Source organism: Nelusetta ayraudi, unplaced genomic scaffold (assembly GCF_046127955.1).
Source record: "Nelusetta ayraudi isolate G7.1 ecotype Tasmania unplaced genomic scaffold, CSIRO-AGI_Nayr_v1 ptg000027l, whole genome shotgun sequence".
Classification (NCBI taxonomy): domain Eukaryota; kingdom Metazoa; phylum Chordata; class Actinopteri; order Tetraodontiformes; family Monacanthidae; genus Nelusetta; species Nelusetta ayraudi.
The window spans coordinates 6052179-6065875 of NW_027466077.1; the positions used below are offsets into that span (position 1 = coordinate 6052179).

Below are 13697 nucleotides of genomic sequence, written 5' to 3' on the forward strand. Positions count from 1 at the left end.
AACTGCATCTGAATTAGTAATTGAACACTCTCTTGACACAGCCTGGGAAAACAATAGCGAGGGCCTTTTGTTTCCGAAGATGCTCTCAGGCTCACTGGGTTTCACGCAATCAACATAACAAACACACTATGATGAAATCTCAGTAACCACCTCCAAAGTGTTCCCCACTAAGCATAAATACCTGGGACTCTATGACCCATTTTTAGAAATCAAGAAACCAACAGGGAGAAGGTGACACCGCTTCACGCAAAGAAGCCACAGGTCAGTTTTCCCACATTAGGGATCTGTGCTTCCAGGTATGTCAGCGTTTGACGTCTCTCATGCGTGCAGCGTCAGCTGTGCCGTGACGTAGTTCCGTCTTTGCGACTCTTAACTTTATTTCTTATAACGGCTCTGAAATTATTTAGCACGCATGTGTGCTTTCAAGTGTTTTGTTGTAGTTCAGCGATGCTGTTATTTCTAAACCACAGTCTTCGTTTTATCCTCCAGTGGCGATAACTGGGCAAACGGAACCTTCGGGCTCGTCTGCTAGCTGAGGCAGCTTCCGGGCGTCACGGTACCAACAGTAAACATGGCGGAGGAACTGCAGGAAATCGTGGAAAGACTCCAGTCTCGTCTGTCGGAGAATCCGGAACCCCGAAAGGTTAGGCCGAACAGATCCGAACAGACGCTATATGCTTTGGAACAGCAGTGTTATAGGCGTGATAGATTGTCGCTGAGAGTCGTTAACGAACCGAGCCCGAAAGTCTGAACCGTTCTGATATGCTGCGTTTAAGGACAACTGTCGGGCTCCGTCTACTGACCAATTGTACACGTAAAATTCACCCCTTTGTTTTCTTTTCGAACCTACAACAATTTTAAGTGAGTTAGTGCTTGCTAAGGATTTTATATCTAAACTTTCTTAAATTACCCTACCAAAATCTCTAAATTATAACACGTGTCTCAATATTAGAGGAGTAGCCTAACCTCGAACATAAAATGCAGATCCACAACTATAAGTTGCTTAAATATTACTGTGTATTTGGTCCGTCTATTATGAACATATTTTCAAGCCAAAATAATTTACAGACGTGGGTCTAAAATGCAATTATGTACTTTTGACGGTTCTATCTTAATGTATTTCAGACCTCGTAATCTAATTTATGAGACAGAGACATGTTGAATCACATATAAATTATCTAATCAATCTTGATTTTATGGAAGAGACATTATAACATTAGGTTTTTTCAACAAAAAAAGAGAAGCGAATTGTGATAGGGGTTACTCGTGCCCTTTAATAACGTTTGTATTTCCGACAGTTAGTGAAGGTATCATGCTAAACGTCACAGCAATTAAAGGGTTTTAATTTGTTATAACGCATGTTTTCAAACACATTCTTTTTATCCGTATTTTCGCTGTGATCTTAGTTTTCCCATAATGTTTCCACACTGAACCAACCATTCAAATAATACAGTAATAACAACAAGATTTAGATTATTGTGAAACAGCATAACAGGTCGCATTGTAGCCGTTAGCCCTCGAGCTTGCTAACCTGCTTACTAGCACAAGTACGTCCACCGGCTGCTGGGCGCCCAAATTCACAATATTTTTTATTTGTTTTCCGTTTTACCCCTATTCGTATCTCACTGGGCTGTGGTGCGAGCTTGCAGTCCTTTGGAAATGTAAACGTAGATAACTTGACAGCCAGCCCTCACTGTCCTACCGGCCTTTTGTTTCCTGAGCGGCTCTGGTGAAATCCATCGCTTTTCATGTTGTTAGATTTGTTTTACGTTTTACTAAATGAATGGCTACGTCTATAGATTAATTTTATTTACATAAATATAAAATCACCTTTCTGTAATTTAAACATAGACTCTGCCTTGTTGGGCACGACATTGGTCTCCATGACACAGGCCAGTTAAATGTCGCAGTTGCCAGTCACATTACGGCTGTTTGACTTATCAGAGATTACAGTGCCAATGTAAAATGTCAGTATAAATTGTCACGATTAGTAATTCCTAACTACCTGCCTCCAATTGACTTGTCGGGGGGGGCGGGTAGTAAAGGGAGGTGATCCACATGTGAGAACATCAACCAATCCGAGTGGCCTACTGGCCAGCACTGTCAATTCATTCGACTGTAGAAAACAAATTTATACAATATTATAAATTATAACCATATCAATAAAAGTGTAATTGAATCATACCACAAGCTAATTTGTATGGCTGGTTTTTTTGCCCCCAGCTCCTAAAGACTTTAAAAAGACTGGGGGATCTTTCCATGACTGTGGACATTCTGGTGGTAAGTACATGTTGAGTCAATGTGTATCCCCTGAATGAAGTGGTCACAGTGAAATTGTTTTCAGCCCAAGCTTGTACACGATATTACAAAGGGCACTATGACCTGAGTTCCAGAATTACATGCATAATCACAATTATAATCTTGATATACTCGAGACACTTCAAACATGATAAGTGCCAAAGTCATTCTTTTGCTCTTCACAACAAAACAAAACAAACTCCCATGTTTTCCCAATGAATTAGATTTTTTTTTTTTTTTTTTTAACTAAGTCCATGTTTCCATTTTATAATTCTTCTGCAGGAAACCGGAGTGGGGAAAACTGTGAACTCTTTTAGGAAACATGAAGTGGCTGGGGAATTGGCGAAAAATCTGGTTGCACAGTGGAAGAAACTAGTTCCACAATCTGCAGAAAGGTAAGAGATAGTTATGCCTTGTTAAAGTCTGTTTAAGCTTTGATTCCATGATTAGAACCAAAGGAGATTTGTGGACGTTTTTTTGTTTTTTTTAAGGATTCTATTCCATAAAAGGGAAAGTGTCTCACTACTCCTGCACATTAATCATCCTTTTTTTCCCCAGTTATTTCAAAATTATTTTCTTTTAAATTATTAAAACCTTGTTAATGCCCGGTACATATTGAGCATTCTATTATTTACACTGAGCTGTTGTAATTGTGACTCAATACATGTTTCCTTCACTATGTATGTCTCAATCTCAGGCCCACTAACAGCCATGTCAGAGAGCCACCACGGTCGCTTGCACACTCTCGAGACCCAGATGGGGGCAGAGGAGGAGGTCACAAACGCCACAAGGTCCCTTCCCCGGTGGAGGAGCCTTCCTACATGGAAGAGGAGGAAGAGGAGGAAGAGGTGGAAGAAGAGAGGGGCTACCACACAAACTACTCTCCCTCGCCTCCACAGCAGGAGCAGTACATGCCTCAGCAGCAACGGAACTACCACTCTGACGAATACGAGAGTCCCGAACCCGAGCCCGAGCCGGATCCTGAACCCAGCCCCCCTCTACCATCCCCACCCCCTCGCAAGGAGATCCGCCATCTCAAACCAAGCAAAGAATCCAGTGGTTACCACCATCGTGCTGAGAAGAAGAGGGACAGGGACGAGGAGCGGCGGCGGCAACAACAGGGTGCGCCAACTGATCAAGGCGGAGTGGGAGGAAGAAGGGAGGGATCTGAAGGGAAGAAGCACAGCTCAGACAGAGAACAGCAGAGTCTGACGCACAAGCCCTCCAAGCACAGCAAGAAGTCCGCCGTGCATGACAGCAAGAAGGAAGAGAAGAAACGAGGAGGAGACGACGGTAAGTGCTGGTTTACGTTCTCCTGTTGTTGAAGGTCCATCTCCCTCAAATCAGTCAAAAGTTTCTGAATATTTTCCTGCTTTTTTGTTGTTTTCTGATGCCACAGACATAAAGCTCAAGATGTCAATCCTTAACAGTCATAATCATTTATGTAAACTAATAGTAATGAAAGAAATCATCAGTTAAAGCTATTTGTCGCTGCAGTTAACCTAACCAGACAATCTTTCTGGCAATTGTTGTCTCCCTGATGAACGATCTTCATCTTCCCACTGCCTCTGTTTTCCAGGGCGGCAGCGGGTCCCAAAGGGTTCTCCATCCAAAGAGGAAGAGGAAGACTTTGAGAACCCCACCATGTCCTTTGAGTCCTTTCTCACATACGATGCACCGACGTCTGTCAAGAAGAAGAAGAAACCCTCCTCGTCGTCCTCCTCATCGCACAGTCGGCCGAGCCACTCCTCATCTTCCAGGAACGCACCCGTCCCACCCACACCGGTGCCCTCCTCGTCTTCATCCTCTTCCTCTTCTTCCAAAGTTAGCAAATCTAATGGGGCTCAAAGAAGCAAAAGGCAACATTCAGGCTCCAGTTCAGCTCCAGCAGCACCAGAGAAGCGCAGAAGAGTATGTCTGACCTCTTTGTATAGAGTGACTTGGATGTTTTTTGTTTTAATTAAGGTCTTCTTACCGGAACATTGCTTTATTTCAGAGGTAGCATTATCAGTTCAGTAGTCCTTTAGACGTCCTGTCTCGATGTTTCAGCTGCGCTTGCAAATCTGAAATGCTGTTTGCACATCCTGCGAGTACATGTCAGTCACAGACTTTTTCTTTGGATTTCTTCAGGTGGTGGAGTCGGTGCCAACTCTTCCTGAAATCCCCCTGCCGGCGATTCAACCCAACTACAGACCTCTGCCCTCCATCGATGTCACGCCGCTGTCACCACAAAGACGGAAAGGTAAGGGCCCATTGTTAGCATTTAAAATTGGCTATTTGTTCGTTCATTTTAAGCTGATGATTTAAAATTTACCTGAATAAACATTTTGGAATATATTCATAGTATATGTATCTTGCGCTGTGTGGCGTTGATTAACCGATGAAATTTCCTTTTGGCACTTTTCAGTTCCTGTGTGTAATGACGAGGAGGACACCGGCTTCACAGGGAAGCGGTTCAACTCAAAGATGGTGGTCTACTCAGGATCCAAGACCGCCTATCTGCCCAGGATGATGACTTTGTACGAGCAGTGCATTCGTGTCCTGCAGAACAACATCGACTGTGAGTTGAATTTGTGTTGTTTTCAATTGAATACAGCAGGGGGCGCTGGAGCATCATAGAACAATACTACAGCTGGCAGGAAGGTCCTCATTTATATAAGAATATAAATCAAGAAAAAGTCTTGCTCCTAGTGATTTGCCATCTTTCGCAACCTTTTCTTAAGGAAGCCCACCTGACAGTGCCCTATAATATGAAACACACTGTCAGGTGGGCTACTTTAAATACCTTGCTTCCTTAAACAAAATATACATACTGGACCTTTAAAATGTATAAAGCCTGCTTAAAACAATGCAGCGTGCAGGAAACTGAAGATTCATTTGTTCTCTTTCCCAGCCATCGCTGAAGTGGGCGGGGTGCCGTTCGAGATCCTGGAGCCCGTCCTAGAGCGTTGTACGCCAGAGCAGCTTTACCGCATCGAACAGAGCAATCAAGTAAGAAAAAACTTACCATGTAGTCGACATAGTTAATTCTGTGACCTCCTTCGGGACTAAGAGTTTCACCTCATAAGCACAGCTGTTTAAGTTTAAAGTTCAAATTTTATCAAATTTTCTAAAGAAAATATATATATATCAACATGCTGCTTGATTTTTGTGCTCTCATTACAAGTGTCTTTTAATAAATGTTGCCATTAAAAGGGCAGATACCAGTAGACACTAATGACCGTCTTCCCTCTCGTTTCAGTGGTTCACAGAAGACTCCGACGAGCTGTGGATGCGCCACTGTCAGCGAGACTTCAAGCGAGAGTCTCCTCAGGAGTACGAGTCGTGGCGGGAGATGTACCTGAGGCTGCACGACGAGCGCGAGGAGCGCCTCAAGATGCTCACCCAGAACATCTCCTCTGCACACGCCAACAAACCCAAAGGTAGGAGAGCTTCTCCCTCAGCTCATTTTTTTATACTCCAAACTTCCAAAAAAAGAGCATTAAGAATAGTGTGTAAAACCACCCACAGAGAATCAACAGACCCACTCTTCTTCAAAATGAATGCACTAAAATTCAAGGACTTGGTCGACCTCAAAACCATTGAAATAATTCATAGAGCAAACCAACATCAGTGCGATAGTTGTTTCAAATAAAGGTGGATAAACACAATCTCTGGGGTACATATATGTTTAAAAAACATCATACACGTACAAACAGTTGTGGGAAAGACATCAGAACTTGTATATTATAGGTAGGTTCAAACAAATGAACACAAACACGATTTTGGACAGATAGAAGATGGACATTGACAGAAATTTGTAAGGGACAAAAATTGTGCCGTTTCAGGGATTATGCTTTCTTTTCTTCTGTTTTTTTGCGTTATGTTTGCTTTGATTGATTACCAAAAAGAAGGAAAAAAAGGGATAGGACATTGACAAGTTTTTATGAACTTCATCCTACACCCTTTCAAACATGGAGTTGTTACTTATGTTGTCATAGAGTTGTCTTTTCACATTTGTTTTTGTTTTTTCTTGCCTGAGCATGGTTCTATATTTGATTAATTTTGTGTTTTTCTTTAAACCTGTTTGAATAAATAAATGAATAAATAATCAAAATGAAATTCATTACCGACTTTTTGTGCATGCAGGACGGCAAGTTAAGATGGCATTTGTGAACTCAGTCGCCAAACCGCCGCGTGACGTGCGCCGTCGACAAGAAAGGTTTGGCACCACCAGCGGCGCATCTACGTCTGCCTCCACCATCGCCGCAGCTCCCATCAGGTCAGTTTTCTGCTGCCTCGATGACATTGCCATTTTCCAGATTTCAATTATGTTTTGTTTGGGCCAAATAACCGATGACAAAATAAGGAAATATTAAAGCATTGAATTAGATAGAAATAGTCCTTCGTCTCATTTGAATTCAAAAGTTTCAAATGCTTTTCCTAGTGTGTTCCCAGGTAGTTTCAAAGCAGTTGTGAAATGTTTCTGTCTCGTGGTGTCCTTCAGAGTGAGGCCCGTGATGATGGATAACTCTGGCGACCCAAGCCGCCCCTCTTCCTCCCAAAGCGACCCGTCTCCCAGCTTGTCGCGCTCCACAGCACCACCTATGGTAGCTGGAAACGCTGCCCGGGAAAGGCCACAGGTCAAAAGTAAGTGTTTTATTTACAACCTCGGCCCGTTGGTCAAATAAACAAGAATATTTAAATTCCTAAATACCTAATTCTGATTTTTTTTTTGCACCCTGTTTTCCTCACAGAAATCGCCCCGATGATGGCCAAAACTATCAAGGCTTTCAAGAACAGATTCTCTCGACGGTAGTGTGGAGGAGACAGTATTTTGTGAATCCCAGTTGTTGTTTTTTTTTTGTGTGTGTTTTTTTTAATTTTAAGTTTGGAACGTCGTCGCTCTCTCATGCAAAGGACAAATAGAAACTGCTGTTACCCTTTGTGATTTTTAAAGGAAATTTTTAGGAAATTCTTTTTATCCTTTCTTGAAGAAAGCAAGATGAATTGATTTTTTTTTTAACGTGTCTGTATACCATTGGTCACAACTAGCTTGGCATAGCATAAAGACGGGAAGTTTAAAGCAAATAAAATCAATGTTTTTGCACATCAGTAAAGTATTTTTTCAGAGTTGTAGCAATTGGTTGATATAGTAATTATTAAGACTCGGGAGTAGCATAGTTAGCACATGGTAATGGTTTGCACACAAAAATTTTAACATTAAAAAAGTTACAGATATCTATTTCCTTGTCTTTATGCTAGGCCAACCGGCCTCCGTTTACCCTAAATGTGAAATTAAAGAAAAAAACACTATTTCCTTTCCTAATATGTTTTTTTTCCCGAACATTGACAGAAACTGCACCTTTCAAAAAAAAAAAGTTTCATTTTACTCCACCAATTTCAGCCCACTGGTTGACACCGGTTTTTTTTGGTCTTTTTTTTTTTTTTTTTTTTTTAACACACACATGAATATGTAAAATGCTTTGATGATGTCCGTGAATCACAAAACACATTATCTTCTGACCTTCCCGTGGCTTTAATATTGTTTTCCTGCTGGTGAATGTTTGTGTCTTTGCTTCACTGTGACAAATTGCTTGAGTGAGCATCGGACTGCAGGACCAGATTTTAAAAAAGGAAATTTTTAGGAAGGAACTTGATGGTATTTCCGCACCTTTTATCTGCAACAATAATGAAATGTATTTATTTTCAACACTGGGACCGTAAATCCTGTATCAAAGAAGTAGGTTGAAAATTGTAATTTTATTAGATTTTAATACATGTTAAATGGTCATTTTTAATAAAAGTGACTTTTGCCCTCAATTCTTTTGTGTGTGTGTGCTTTTTTTTTTTTTTTTTTTTTTTTTTTAACTTTGTGACAGGACTATTTTTACGAGGTTTTACACTTAAGGAAGGCTTCTAAGGTTTCTGGGTAATCTAAGTAGTTTGCAATAACACTCTAGAATAGATGGAACTGCAGTCACGTGTCGTTGTTTTCCTTTCACAGCAGTTTTGCCACTCACGCTAGTCAAGAGGACAACGTGCTATCAGGATGTCTTCTGGGGAGTGCCGTCATTCCTTCAAAATAAAAAGTATGTTTTTCTTTTCACGCATAGAATAAGTAATCGCAGTGCATGCATGTCTACAACCTCATGCCTCTATGAAATCCACCTCACCATCTGTGACGCAATCATCTATAAAAACGTCATGAAGCAAAGATGAAAGGAAATTGGAATTATAGATTAGGGTTCATTCATTGACTGGTTGTCAAAATTCATACTAGGTTTTTTAAATGTTTGTTTGTTTAAATCCATTACGAGCTCTATAATTGACAATAAACATTCTGAAAAAGTCTATTTAAGCCAAGGGTATGGGGAGGGAGGCATATAATCTGTTATCCAGGAGCAGTTTCAACGACACATTTTCAAGGGATTGAATTTGATCAAAAATAAATCCATCTGTTCAACTTCTTACCTCCAAGCTTTGAAATGTTGCCCTTTTTAAGCACACACTGATTCCAAATACGGACAGTTGATCGATATCGGTATGAATAAGAAACAGAAATGTGTTTTAGGAAATTGGTTTGGATTGTGTTCTCCTGAGAATGATTTGCGAAAATGTCAGCAAAACTGTGCTGCTTTACTGAGAAATCCTCGCTCGTCGTTCATGTAACTTTGTTTTATTTTGAAAATGTGTAAACAGGAAGTATCATTTTCAACTGCAACTCCACACGGAAGTCACTGAACGCACAACACGGTTTCACTTTTCGAAGTGTCGTGGTCGGGTCGAACAGTTTTCTGACCCAACACTGGTGGCGAGGTTTTACGGCCTGCGCGGACCTCCACGATGTCAGGACACGGACACGGTCACGGACACGGCTGCGGCTGCGCGGGGGAACACGAGCCCGCGGAGAGGGGCCTGGAATACGGGCTGTACCAGCGCATCGACATGGAGAAGCTGCAGTGTCTGAACGAGAGCCGAGACGGAGACGGGAGGTTGGTGTTCAAGCCGTGGGACCAGCGGAACGAGAGGGACAAGGTAACCGCGGTCGACCCCGGTCCACTCGCCTTTCTCTGCGGCGGAGCCACGGGGCTGTTGTCTGTGGAGTGTCGGTGACTGTGCACTTTTCTTATTAAGCAAACAAAACAAACAAAATACAGCATCGACGACTCCGATGATGTTGATGAAGATAATGATGTTGTTTTGTTTTTTTTATTCACTGAAGTCTGATAAAGATGTTAATGTCTTTCAGTATGTTGAGAGCGATGCGGATGAGGAGCTGCTGTTCAACATACCGTAAGTCCCAAAATATCCTCATTAGGGAATTTTAATAATCTTTTTTTTTTTTTTTTTGCTTTTGTACCAATACCACGCTATCAAACAACAACCTAAGCGTTATCATTCAAATATTGTCAAAGCGTTTTCATTTGTGACGTAATGGGAGCCTGCAACTAAAAAGTTGCCTTTGTCATCTTCAGTTTTTCAACCCCCCGCCCCCTTTTTAAATTGATTCCAGTCATCCTCACTGCATTTTTAAGAATCAGCTGTTGTTGTTTCTTGCAGTTTTACAGGCAGTGTAAAGCTAAAAGGCATCATCATCTCTGGGGAAGATGACAACTCTCATCCTGCTGAGATCCGACTGTGAGTGTGTGTATTTTGGATTTTGAGATAAACAAAAGCGTTGGTAAAGTCGCAGCACCTCAGATTCTGTGGGTCGCATCTGTAGATTTCTTCCCGTTCGCCACTCACTGGATGTTGCTCACTTTAGGTACAAGAACATCCCTCACATGTCATTTGACGACACTGGCAGGGAGCCTGAACAAGCCTTCAGACTCAACAGAGACCCGCTGGCTGAGCTGGAGTACCCAACAAAGTGAGTGCAACGTTTGCACTCTTCATTTTGCACAGCCAAGGTTTTGCTGCATCTCTCAAGGCTCTTCTCCCTTGATGCAAATATGAGCATGTTGAGTTTCAGGTTGTTCCTATAAATCACTGACATTTGGAATATGATGCGCTGGTCACAGAGGCGTACAACAGTGCAACAGTATCACAAGCGTGACCAGGTTTCTGTTTGCGTTTCTAAAATCTTGTTTCTATTGCCATGCAAACACTAAAGGACACAGCTCATGTTCTATGCACGCTGGCTCCTTTCGGTTTTGCTCCCTCTTGAGCTTGCATAATTGCGTCAAACTCAAGCATCGCTTGCTTTGTCGTCTCTTCTCGCCCTAAAGGATTGCGCGTTTTTCCAACGTGCAACACCTCTCTATTCACATCTCGAAGAACTTTGGGGAGGAGAACACCAGGGTCTACTTCATTGGTTTGAGGGGAGAGTATTCTGAGGTAAGTCATGAATTTTAAATAAAACTGGCTGTGGCGGTAAAGCACCTGGTAAAACAACACAATGCTGAGCCGAGTCTTATTAAAGCAGCTATATGTAATATTCAGTTTCAACAAAACAATAAGGAAGAAATGACAGCTGGGACATCTGCTTGCCTGCAGTAAGACGGACCTGTTTTGTCACTTGACTTAAACCACAAAATAGTGATGCTCCTGTCCTTGTCATTGAGATAGTATTTTGTTTAAAGCCATTGTCATTGCTGTCTAATGTCATGGCATCTGATTACATTTCATATAACATTTAAATAACAAAAACTTAAGTTTTACATTCAGCAAGACTTGAAAATTGTGGTTAAGAATTTTAGATTTTTCTTTTTGGTGAACTCATCCTCTTGCATCTATCTACACCTTTCTTCTTCCTCACACCTCCCCATCACTGAAGCATCTGTCTACTTTGTTCTCCCTGTCACTGTTATTTTAGGCGCACAGGCATGAAGTGACGATATGTAACTATGAAGCATCGGCGAACCCCGCAGATCACAAAGTGGAGAGCATCATCCCACAAACCAATTTCATATCCTGACATCCCAGGAGGTCAGATGAAGCGGAAGAAGTGGCTGTGTGGCGTCTGCCAGACAGGTGTCAGAAAATCCAAACATGAGTCGCTAACGCTGTTACATGCACGCTGGTTGAGCTCCAGTGAGATTAAACGCGAGACATCTGAAACGCTGAGAGCTTCAGAGGTGCCTGGAAGTTGAGCAGTTTCTCCAGCAATAAAGTGTGAAGGCTAAAATGCTTTATTAAAATTGCATGGCACTCATTTTGACATTCTGATTGTCTGTCATGACTTTGACCTCTGCATTCTTATTGAAGTCTTGTGCTGCATCAACAACTGAAAGCTGTTTTAAAATGTGTTGGAAATAAATCAAGCAATGATAGCAGTCTTTGTGTAATCATGTTTTTAATGCAATTGTGGAAAAGACAATATAGCATGAAAAATGGAAAAAGACACTAAAGCAATGGAAGTCTGATTTGATTGATTAACAACAATGCAGAAAAACCTTTTGTGTTTATCAGTGAAGGATCCCCCAACTCTTTATTTACAACTTGGAGTCACTCGTTTCTTTGCCAAACTCCTAAAAAAAAAAAACACTTTTATACCTGAACAATACATCATTAACTTTTTATTTGTAATTATTTCCCTTCAAGGTTTGAGGCTGAACAAGAAAAAACAGAACAGGTTCATTAAAATGTGTAAGTCAATCCCGTTGTGTCCGCCCCAAGGAATGCATTGATTAGTATAGATTTACATTAGGCCAAAAATTACAGCATTTTTCCATAGATGATACATCTTGTGGTCACCGTTGCTTCTGTTAAAAAAAGGCTCGGAAAGCCTGTGAAAATGACTACCCTGATGAAAATCCCACCAGTTAGTAATTTTTTTAAGCTGGCATTGTAGTGAAAACATGACTATGGTTGTTGTTGCCGCATCGAGTAATTGATTTGGATTCCACCCATGAAGCTTGGATCGGCTCCAGGGTGTCCTGCTGGGGAGAGCAGTTCATCTTTTTTTTTTTTTTAGGCTGCTGCAGAAACATGAACGCGAGGCCCTTTGCTACTGTAGCTTTTCAATACAAACAGGTCCTTTCTGTGATGCTGCGGGAGCAAAACTGAACTTCAGATAACCCTGTTTGCATTTTTTTTTACTCAAAGGCAGACTGTTGTTATATGTTCCCATTTAAGCGGTAATGCCGAATGCCATATGCCTTTGGGATGTGGCTGTGGGAATGTTCATTGCAATGTGTGTGACCATGGGAAATGAGAGAAAGAAGACCAGGTAACTTCGATGCACTGTAACACCCTTACGCTGTGTTGTAATCATGGAGACACCTCATGTATTGGCTAGAACTTTCAGTATACGTTTAAGTTGCCATTCAGTTGACCCCCCCAATTCCTCAACCCCTAATTTGTCGCTTGCAGTTACACTATATACAAAAACTATGAATTGTGTGTCGAAAAACAAAGATCAATCAAATTCTAATTTAAAAAAAATGGATTGACAGTACTGTTCAATAATGACGTACAATCCACAGTCCTGATCAATTACTTCAAATAAAACATGATTTTATATATATATATATATATATATATATATATATATATATATATATATATATATATATATATATATATATATATATATATGTATAAAACATTATCTGCAATGTTATAGACTTTAAATTGATCGGTGAGGATCATTGGTTTGCTTTAGAGTCGTCATGGTGACGTCACTACGCCGTCCCCGCCTACTGGCTGCGTCCGACCAGTCGCAGCGCCACCGCGACGTCGAGAACCGGGATAGCAGTGGTGAGTGTAATTTTGCATTAGCTACGGACCGCTGATTAAAAAACCGTACTACTATTTTTCGGTGCGGAATTGTTGCTTTAGTCGCCGTCTGCCAGTTTGTGGTTCGGCCTCACTCAAGTGTCGTTCCCTGGCCTATTGTATTTGAAACGAGTCGCTGGCGTGAGGTACCCGGATCGAACCCGCCGGGGAAGACGGTACCATCAAACAGACAGTGTATGAGTACGGCGTCGTTAACTTCTAGTGGCCTGCTCTCTTATGAGCCGAATGAGGATTAAAGGCGAGTGATTTGCTCCGAATGTCAGCAGCGTTGTCGAATATGACGGCTCGCTTTAAGCTAAGCTTCAACCAACTGTGTGCTTCCTACTCGACACCCCGTCAACCGCTTCATATGGCTACAGATTATAGAGTGTGTTTTGACTTTGGAATCAACACTATTATTTATTTCCTGCTTTTGACGCACAGCGATCGTCACACCAGACATATCGCCGGTGTGTGTGTGTGTGTGTGTGTGTGTGTGTGTGTGTGTGTGTGTGCGCGCGCGCGCGCGCGCGCGCTTTCAGACCCACTGCTGCACGCTTTCCCTTACCTTTACCTTATTTCATTTGGAGTCACGCGCAATGAGAGAAATAAAGCCTAATGTTGCTCTCTGTTGGACCAAGTAACTTTGGGCTGCAATGTTGTAGATATCTCATGTATTGACTAGAACTGATAGAATC

At 41.6% G+C, this 13697-nt stretch overlaps 2 protein-coding genes across 2 annotated transcripts; both read left to right on the top strand.

Annotated features, from left to right (window-relative positions):
* The first annotated feature begins 339 nt into the window (after positions 1-339).
* Positions 340-7725, top strand: eloa (elongin A). Its single transcript, XM_076030342.1, has 12 exons — positions 340-643; positions 2224-2280; positions 2581-2693; positions 2996-3591; positions 3878-4209; positions 4429-4540; positions 4706-4858; positions 5192-5289; positions 5540-5720; positions 6427-6559; positions 6785-6927; positions 7035-7725. Exons 1-12 carry the CDS (start codon positions 572-574, stop codon positions 7094-7096), a joined length of 2052 nt encoding a protein of 683 aa, XP_075886457.1. The 5' UTR covers positions 340-571; the 3' UTR covers positions 7097-7725.
* An 896-nt stretch (positions 7726-8621) lies between these two features.
* On the top strand, positions 8622-11555 carry pithd1 (PITH (C-terminal proteasome-interacting domain of thioredoxin-like) domain containing 1). The gene is made up of 6 exons (XM_076030343.1): positions 8622-9315; positions 9530-9573; positions 9841-9918; positions 10046-10150; positions 10509-10617; positions 11096-11555. The coding sequence occupies exons 1-6, from the start codon at positions 9124-9126 to the stop codon at positions 11195-11197; spliced, it is 630 nt and encodes a 209-aa protein (XP_075886458.1). The 5' UTR covers positions 8622-9123; the 3' UTR covers positions 11198-11555.
* Positions 11556-13697: the final 2142 nt, after the last annotated feature.